This window comes from Cottoperca gobio, chromosome 18 (genome assembly GCF_900634415.1).
Source record: "Cottoperca gobio chromosome 18, fCotGob3.1, whole genome shotgun sequence".
NCBI lineage: Eukaryota > Metazoa > Chordata > Actinopteri > Perciformes > Bovichtidae > Cottoperca > Cottoperca gobio.
Window position 1 is genome coordinate 9,782,811 of NC_041372.1, and position 9,181 is coordinate 9,791,991.

At 39.3% G+C, this 9,181-nt stretch overlaps 2 protein-coding genes across 5 annotated transcripts; one reads left to right on the forward strand and one right to left on the reverse strand.

Annotated features, from left to right (window-relative positions):
* Positions 1-557: 557 nt before the first annotated feature.
* On the reverse strand, positions 558-6,647 carry LOC115023745 (uncharacterized). Of its 4 annotated transcripts, none has more exons than XM_029454960.1 (18): positions 6,366-6,647; positions 6,241-6,287; positions 5,558-5,647; positions 5,324-5,448; positions 5,100-5,243; positions 4,888-4,935; positions 3,900-4,073; positions 3,717-3,813; positions 3,412-3,629; positions 3,084-3,237; positions 2,778-2,992; positions 2,582-2,699; positions 2,180-2,496; positions 1,845-1,962; positions 1,592-1,761; positions 1,421-1,518; positions 1,218-1,345; positions 560-1,086 (listed from the first exon to the last, which is right to left on the reverse strand). In XM_029454960.1, the coding sequence occupies exons 1-18, from the start codon at positions 6,383-6,385 to the stop codon at positions 1,031-1,033; spliced, it is 2,337 nt and encodes a 778-aa protein (XP_029310820.1). In that variant the 5' UTR covers positions 6,386-6,647; the 3' UTR covers positions 560-1,030. The 4 variants fall into 4 exon arrangements, with proteins under 4 accessions (XP_029310821.1, XP_029310820.1, XP_029310823.1 ...); XM_029454962.1 differs by having other exon boundaries at positions 565-1,086; positions 2,282-2,496; positions 6,366-6,645; XM_029454961.1 differs by lacking the exon at positions 6,241-6,287 and having other exon boundaries at positions 558-1,086.
* Positions 6,135-9,118, forward strand: sst5 (somatostatin 5). Its single transcript, XM_029454965.1, has 3 exons — positions 6,135-6,264; positions 8,367-8,586; positions 8,734-9,118. Exons 2-3 carry the CDS (start codon positions 8,464-8,466, stop codon positions 8,920-8,922), a joined length of 312 nt encoding a protein of 103 aa, XP_029310825.1. The 5' UTR covers positions 6,135-6,264; positions 8,367-8,463; the 3' UTR covers positions 8,923-9,118.
* The last annotated feature ends 63 nt before the right edge of the window (positions 9,119-9,181 follow it).

Sequence of the window (9,181 nt, forward strand, 5' to 3'; positions counted from 1 at the left end):
AATCAGAGGCCCTCAGCTTGTACACCCACAGGTGTAGCTCATTAGCAATCAAGTTATCTTGCAATCAGTAGACGCAGGTGCAACAAATGACATTAACGACACGTCTCAGTTAGCGTGTCAGTGAAGTAGCAGGTTTAATATCGGGGCCCTTGAATTAAAAGGTTCAAATTGACTGGAGACATTAATAATTGTGTTAATTCAACCTGCTATTAAAGGAAAATGTCATGATATTAAAAGGTCTGTTACAGCTGATCAGGTTTCTCTTTGGTTCACCTTCATGAACACATGCTTATTGGCCTTGTTATTTAGGTAAAAGTTTTAAGTTTTAAAATCATCAAAACCTCTATTTCAGCAGTAGGTACTTGATATAGACAATGTCAGTGAATAATTTAACAAAATCATAAAATAGAATATACATGTTTAACCCTTTGATGCACAACATGGGTCCAAATAGACGCGAGTGAGTTTAAATTGTAAATATCTTTGCAATAAATTACTTTAATCTTTCAGAATTCCTCAATTAACTTGTTTTTGATCATCACAACTTCCTTATTTTCATTTTTACTTTCTTACTTTTTGAATAAAAATTATTTTTGTATCACTACCCTTCTATTGCGCAACATAGGTCCAAACGGACCGGTATTCGTTTCCTATGTTATTTCATGCATGAGTGTTTCTTTGCTATATCTTTGGAAATCAATTTATTTAATCATTTAATATTCCAAGTATTCATTAAATATCTTGTAGTCAAACATGTGACATCTGTGAGGCATGTGTGCACTGAGATGGCACTTTGCGCTGTTCCCATATGTTTTTATTTAATCAGTTGTCTTCATTCATTTTATACATTCACCACAGTTCACTAGAAAAGAAAAAGAGTGGAACATTGTGTTCCCTTACACCAATTTACAGTAAATTATATCCATTATATCAATCTCACAATTGCAGTTTCAATACAGTCATTAGAGGTATTTGTGTAGAACATTTAGCACATTGTGAACAATGATTTAAATACAGTTTTAACAACTTTTCAACCTAGATGAAGGTTTTGCCGCCCGTCCAAATTTACTCTCCATTTTCTTTGACCTGATTGGAGTGAAAAACAAAATCATACATTTAGGTAATTAATATCAAATCTGAGTCGCAGATCAATGGGCACATTTTTTAAGTACTAACTTTACAAACAAACGGCCACACACACACACACACACACACACCTTTGTTTGCAGATCCCCTGGATGTTCGTTTGACCGTGATGGGTGAAAGGTCCAGAGAGTAATTCAAAGGGTGTTGGATAGCAAGAGTACTACTGTGGTTTGCTGGATAGCGACACTGAATTGTCAGCCTAAAACAGACAAGACCTATATCAACACTATCAACTGGTGTAAAGATAGATTGATTGAGTATGCAAGTTTCTCACCTGTATGGAGAATCTCTGTGTATAAGAGGATCATCCAAAGGCAGAAAATCTTGAGCGTAACTAATCTGGTTTTCATAAACAAGGACATTTCCCTCAGTCTGAGGAAATATGAAAAGATCAGAAAAAATGGAAATATTTTGATTGTGAATTTCGATGAATTAAAAGTCTCACAGTTACAGTTGTCCCGCAGGAGTCCAGGCTGAAGCTGAACAGTGCTCTGGCACTGTCCGTCTCCATGGGAGCACAGCTGGGGTCCAATAGGGTGGTTAGATTGGGGTGAGTAGGCGGTGTGGTGTGGGTGGTGTCGACGACTGCCACTATCCTCCCTTCTGGCAAACATACTGTCAAAGAAACACTGCGAGTGTCGAGATTATTATAACCTAAAACGAAAATGTTTATGCTTGAGTTCTGAGCTTGTGTGTACCTAGTAGTTCTCCAACAGGAAATGTACATTTATGGACAAGACTGTCCTCCACTTTCAGAGACTCTGCCTCCACTACAGACACTTCCACTCCAGAGACAAGACCCTGCAATGTCAGCTCCTACACGGGGAAAGAAAAGGAGCAAACCGTATGATTCTGTAAACAAAAACAGGAGCTTGTTTTATCAAAGTATCCATGATGTCTTTACATTAAGATGGTTTTAAAGGGATGAGTCGGATGTTTTGAGGCACTTATCCATAGTCAGTGTATTGTATGTCTAAAAAGATCCTTATAAATTTAAGTGTATGCAATATTTAGAATCATTTCACCGCTTTACCTCACCGGCCCACAGACCTTGGATGATGCTGATGTAAAGCAACATCTGAATTATCCAATACCGAAAGTAAATGTGGGTTAAAAATAAACTATGATCGGTCACCACATAGTTCATCCCAGGGCTGTAGCGGGGGATCTCCACAGTCAAGTAGTCCTCCTCCGCCTCCACTACGAACCCACCCATCTCCACCAGGTCCCAGTCCAGTTTGTGAGCTCCGAGGAAGAGCTCCCACTGCAGCTCGGTCTGGGCCCCGTAGTGCAGCACCACCAGCAGGCTGCTCTCTGTGCACTTCCCCTCCAGCTTGGGGGAACCTGGAGCTGCAACAGGATAGAGAGGGAATCATCAAGATATTGATTTAAACTGCATTGGTCTGGATCGAACGGTGACAAATCAATCACTCACTTGTATATTCCACACTGTGCTCTATCGTGGCTTTATGGTAAAACAGCTCTTCATTGGGTGAGATGTTAAGATTAAAGGTGAAAGAGAGGCTGTACGTCTCATAGCCACCACCTATGTACTGGGATTAGACAGCAGGGCGTTTCAGAATCATTTTGAACGTCTACTACATAATAAGTAAAGTGTCGGTTAATCTCACCTCTCGGATTATTTTTGGGTGTGACAACGGGAAACTAAATTTGTAAGAGTGGCTCCCATTGGAGTGGGAGAGCCTGGACACACTGAGGTCGTCTGTGTCAGTCTGGGTCCAGGTTAAAAGGTCACCACCACCATCTACAGTCACCTTCTGGATGGAAACATCAGGTGCAAAGAGGCCTAAAGTGACGGAGAACAATCGCTCAGATGGGACAGTGTCTGTGGAGAGAAAGAGGAACATTTCTTTTGTTCTTTTTATCAATTAAATATTGATAAAGAAACATGTCAACAAGGCCTAAGAAAGCCTTACGGTCAGTGAAGAATGGGACTTGTGGGATGAGAGGAGTCTTAAGGAGCCGGAAGGAGCGATGCTGCGTGAGAGGCCAGCGCTCGTCCTCCCACTGACTCAGGAGGAACAGATCCACAGACATGGACTGGCTGTACTGTCCCCTCACAACACCACTCTGAAACAATTACAGCAAGACATACCGATTTAGTCACTCGGAACATTTGGCAAACAATTATTTTTGCAAATGTACAATTGATATGCTATTTCTATGAATTCAAATATTTCACATTAATGAGAGAAATGTCGTAGAATATACACAATTCTCTGTACAAGAAATTAGATTGTATACCTTAACGTGTCCACCTTTGGCTCCTAAAGGAATCCTGACCTCCATTTTCCCCTCTCGCACACCGATCTTGTATCCCCTCTCTTTCTTTTCAGACTCATTTAGAGCCCGGTCGTTCACCCGGATCCTCATGCCTCTGTCCCTGAACTCACCATGGACTAACGGAGTCAGGACGTAAGGGACAGTCCACAGCAGGTCAGACCCATCTGCTGTTGCCTCATCTGGGGGTGAGAAATGGGGTAAAGGAGACATTTCACTCTGGTGTTTTACAGTTGCGCAATAATATAATACTGATGAAGCGTACTCACTCAGAGCACAGGCAACAGTGGTGTCAACAGCAAGGAACTTTCTCTGGATTCGGTACAGGATGGTTGTTCTAACAATCTCTAAATCCACTCCGCTCTCCTGGGAAAAAACACCCACACAGCAACCAGAAAAATAAAAAAACAAAGCATGCCTAATCTCCAGTAAACAATATCGTCTCTGAGTACCTTGACTGAGTATGAGAGAGGGGAGGAGTAGGGACAGCGGAGGGTGAGGTGAGAGCCACGCAGTGAGATGTGGTAGCCCAGAGCTGCAGCCTCTCTCAGGGACAAAAACTTTGCTTTGTCTGGCGACTGGTCATCATTGTGGAACATCACAGCCATCGTTGCCTCATCAGCTCCCTGCTCAGTGTCAAAATATAATATATAAACTACTTATTTGTGAAGCCATAGAGCGAAAACATGTGCAGGGCGAACATATATTATATATATATATATATATATACATATTGCACAAATGTCTGGGCATATGCCATTTACTTATGGAGAACAAAAGCTGCCAAAATAAAAGTAAATGAGTCGATAAATTATGGAATTAATTGTACGAAAAATGTAAATGTAGTTTTCTGTTTTAATTTCCTTCTTTCTTTCCTTCTTTCTTTCTTTCTTTCTTTCTTTCTTTCTTTCTTTCTTTACCTTTGTATTAATTCCCCTATTCATTTACTTTCCTATTTAATTTCCTCTTTTGTTTAATTATTTATATTTATTTTTAACGTATTTATTTATTTTTAAAGTATTTATTTATTTTTTTAAAGTATTTATTAATTTTTTTAAGTATTTATTTATTTCTAAAGTATTTATTTATTTCTAAAGTATTTATTTATTTTTAAAGTATTTATTTATTTTTGCATTTATTTATTTTTAATACATTTTCAAATGTATGCATGTATTTATTTAATTATGTATTTATTTAATTATGTATAAGTTTTCCTTTGTATTTCCCCCCCCCCCCCCCCTTATTTATTCCCCCAAATTTTCTTTATACATTTATTTATGCAAATGAGGTGGGCTGCCATTTAAAATGTGTAATGTGTAAAGGGGTCAATGTGGTTTATCGACATCAGAGTGTATAGATCGACTACACGTGCATGTAAATGAATAGGGGAATTAATAGTATTATAGTACAGTACAGCTTCCATCCTCCATATTTACTAACCTTCTCATTTTTGGATGTAATTGGCAGGATAGGCTGCTGGATGGACACCTAGAGAGGAAAAGACGAGGCTTGATATACCTTCACAAAACTGCTTGAATCTTCTCTCAGCACTGGCACGGGTTCGGAAAAAAAACACAGTATATACACAAATCTTTTCCATCTCCATCACAAGTGTGGCTGTGATGACGTAACACTGCAGGTTAGTAATTCACCTCCATGTAGTTTTCCTCACAGACGATCTCTCTGGCGCTCCACTGCCCCTGGAATGAGCAGTGGAGCTGAAAGGGATACGCCGCTACCCTCCCATCCGCCTGCAGGCTCACAAGCCAAAGACGCAGGTGATAGCCTGTGCCTCTCTGCAGAGATACAGAAGTGGTGTAATGTTAGGAATGCCATCCTGTGACATATCAAAGCATAAAAAAGTCAAAAAATCTACCTCGCTGTTGACGTGACACGCCAGGAAGGAGGCACGAAACACCAGGTCTCCAACATCATTGAGTAGGACAGTGTAACCACAGCGTGTGGCGTCCTGAGCAGACAAGAAGTGGAATCCATACTGGTCTAATGGGTGACAGTAAAGAGACATCAATACAAAGTACTTCTTGGTTACCTGAACAGAACCATTTCCATGTACTGCAGACACTTTCTCAACGAGGATAAAGAAACATACCTTCAAAGTCAAAATGGGTCCTCAATCCAAGGACGCTGGACTTGACAGAAAGCCAAAAGTGACGCTCAAGACATTTTGTCTGGAAAGTTCCTAAAGAATAATACAATTATTTCGTAAAAGGGTTCATTTAAAATCACTCAAGTGAGATTAGGCAATTCAAATGTTTCAGCGTATAAAAATGTAACACTTTTGTATCAATGATTATATGAAAATGATGTGAAATTCTTATTTAAAACATTATTTTGTTACATTTGTGAATACACTGATTTGATGTAATGACACAATGTGTTGCTTCGAACATACACTTGATGACTTTATGTGTCATTTTGTACAATTTTCCATATTATAAAGCCGTATTTGATATCACAAACATATTCTTACTGTAGTAATATTATTCTAATTACAAAAATAAAATAAAACTTCTGTTCTTATTAGACAATGTAATGTTCAGGGAGGCAATACAATAACAGGACTGTAGCAAACAGTATTAATATCTCTTCAGACAGGAGTATTTCCCCTGACATGGGAAGATAATATATTAAATTGAAAGTGGCTAAAGTAATATCCACTCCTTGTCTGGAACCCCCCCCAGAGTTCACTACTCTTATCTTATTATCTGGTAATATTATGACTGGTATTGTAGCTTAATGGATAATAACTCATTATTACTAAACTGGTCTCACCTGTCGGCAGTGGACTGGTGAAAGGTAAGGTGAACAGCAACACCACACTAAAACAAATACATATCACAAGTCTTAAGGCTTTTACACTTGAACCACGCGTTGTACCCTTTCACTTTGAAACTTACCCATACGAACATGGAAACATATTTTAATTTGTCAAGAGCAAACGTTGCCTGAGTTGATGTATTTCCTCGATATGCCTTGTCAGTCGTATTTACCTTCCGGGAAATGTCGCCATTTTGATTGACTGTCCTGTTATTAAGCTAATTGAAAAGCTAATTAGCACGCGCCTCCGTTTCCCTCGGGCTTTATCTTTATGAACACAGAATTGTTAATGTTAAGAGCAAAAACTCACAGGGATATTTCATTTATGTAAAGTGCAGAATGAACTGAATACTTAAAATACGGTCTTCCAGCGACACCCAGTGGACGCAGTGTGTAGCCTAACACTGAACACACAGTCTGCATTTATAATTATGTCATTTTAAATTATGCCAGGGTACTCTTCATACACGGTAAAGGTTATTAAAGGTCAAAAGTTTTTAATTATTTAAAATGTTCAGCCAGGTGAATGTGTTATTGTTGGTTTGCGTTGGGTTCAAATACAGGAATTTGTTAAACTGTCTGAAATTCAAGGTACTTGTACTTGAGTATTTCTATTTTCTATACTAAACTATATTTGTCTTACACTTTTAGTAGTTACTTTTCAATCTTTCACATCCTGTTTTTCTGATAAACTGTACCTTTTTATAGGTTATTCTTCGTAAACTTTATAAAGTATTAATCACTTGTTTTGTGTGAAACTATATATTAATCAAACTATACGTATTATAAAGACTTTAATCAGTCTCGTTGAAATGTTTGACTCAAATATAGAATAAAACACTGAAATTAATGAAGAATACTAAAGAGTTATGTGCAAATCACCTATTGTTAGCTATAGGTGAAGACAATTAACCCTGACAAACTGCTGGCACATAGACACTATTTGTTATCATGTAGCAGCAGGTGTAGAGGCGGTGGACGTGTGATTCATGTGATCATCAAGGACACATGTACTTCGTCCCGGGGCAGCGCAGCTGGACGCCTGCAGTCACGACATCCTCACTGCTCGGGAAACGCTACTTAAAGTCAAGTTATGTCACGATTGACTAATCAGATGTATCAGTGAGAGTCCTGCGGTGGAGGAAAGGTCACTACCTATTTAAAGAATGACACGTGCAAATGATACTTTGATAAGCATTAGTGCTATAGTTTGACTTGGCTACATGTTCTTTATTTATATTTATGTTATTATTTTGATTTGACATGGACGATACAAGTAGGCTTTGCTATATTATATATTATGACAGTATACCTTATGTACAATCTGTTTTATCTTCTATGTATATATTTGACTTATTCCTGCATTTTACTTGCACCATTATGTCTCTTGCACTGTTATTAAAATACGTATACATCCATATAAACCTATGTTTTTTACAGATTTGCCTTTGTTTAATCCATAATTTTTGCATAAGTATAAAAAAAACAAGATATCAATTATGTGTTGTCCTCTTTAAAATGTGTAATATTTAATATTGTTCACCTCTTGGCCTGCTTTGTTTGCAGTCTGACATTTAGATGTTCTCCGTGTTTATTTTCCACTGAATCAAAGTGACGGCACAAAGGGTGGCGGCGTGTCGGCCTGGTCAGCTGCCTCATTAACATTTGAGTCACATTGTGTCATTAACAACACTGCACAGCATGGGGGCCTCACGTTGAGATCCGGACACTTACTAATAATCACGACTGACAGAAGTAAACTCACATGTCACTGTTAAGTTTGATATTTAATATTTCACATGTGAAGTTAATAAGTTACTAATCAACCCAAAGGTTTGGGGAGGTTTTGTCGGATGTGTTAGAGGAGCAGTCGTCGTGGCTAATGGTGACCTTATCTCGTCCGGTGACACACAACCTCCACCGCACACCTCCTCGTTCCCCACTCTTCTCCACCAATCACATCCTTTTGTTGGCTTGAGGATGACGAGGGTTTGAAGATGAAGAAGCCTATTTATCAGCTCAACACATCCTACTCAAACAGTGATAACGTTCAGCTCTTCCATCATCTCATTTCTTTGCAGATTTGCTTATATTTTGGACTTTTGAACGCGTTGATCAGTGTTGAAAAGGTGAAGCGGGGAACATCAGAGCTCTCCTGTGTCGCTGTTTGAGGTGGAGATGCTTCGCTCTCAGGTGCAGGTACTTCTTGTGGCCTTGTTTTCCTCTGTGCTGCAGGTGCAGGTCAGCTGTGCTCCACGCAGAGACATGCTGACACTGAGAGCAGACCTCGCAAACGACAAGGTGAGTGGACTCATGTTTAATATAAAGATTTAAATGATTAGAAGTGGAGTTGAGATATTACACATCTGGTTTCTTTCACAGGGTACAACTTTACACCCGCAAGAGTCCCTAACCCTAACCCTTAGTCTCTTCCCTGTGCTCCTTTAGGATCTCGCTCACTTGCTCTTGCTGAAGTTTGTGTCTGAACTGATGGCAGCGAGAGGACACGAGACGCTGCCCGAGCTGGGGGAGGAGGGAGTCAGGGAGGAGGTGATGCGGAGACATCTCCCCCTCTCCCAAAGAGAGCGCAAGGCAGGCTGCCGCAACTTCTTCTGGAAGACGTTTACCTCGTGTTAACACAAGAAAAGAGACGTTCAAGTTGGAGTACTTTTGTTTTCAAATGTACTTTGTACCACTTTGTGTTGTAACTGGATCATTTACTGCAAAATGCCAAATATACAAGTGTGTAGGCAAGTGTAATAACAGTGACAAGGTTGTGTGTTGAGATTGGCAGGGATGTACAGTGTCTAAAATAAACATTTCTGATTAAAAAGGGTAAGTTATCTTTTATTCCAGTGGTGTTGTATCGCACCTCCATGAAGCTTTTAGACCTGCA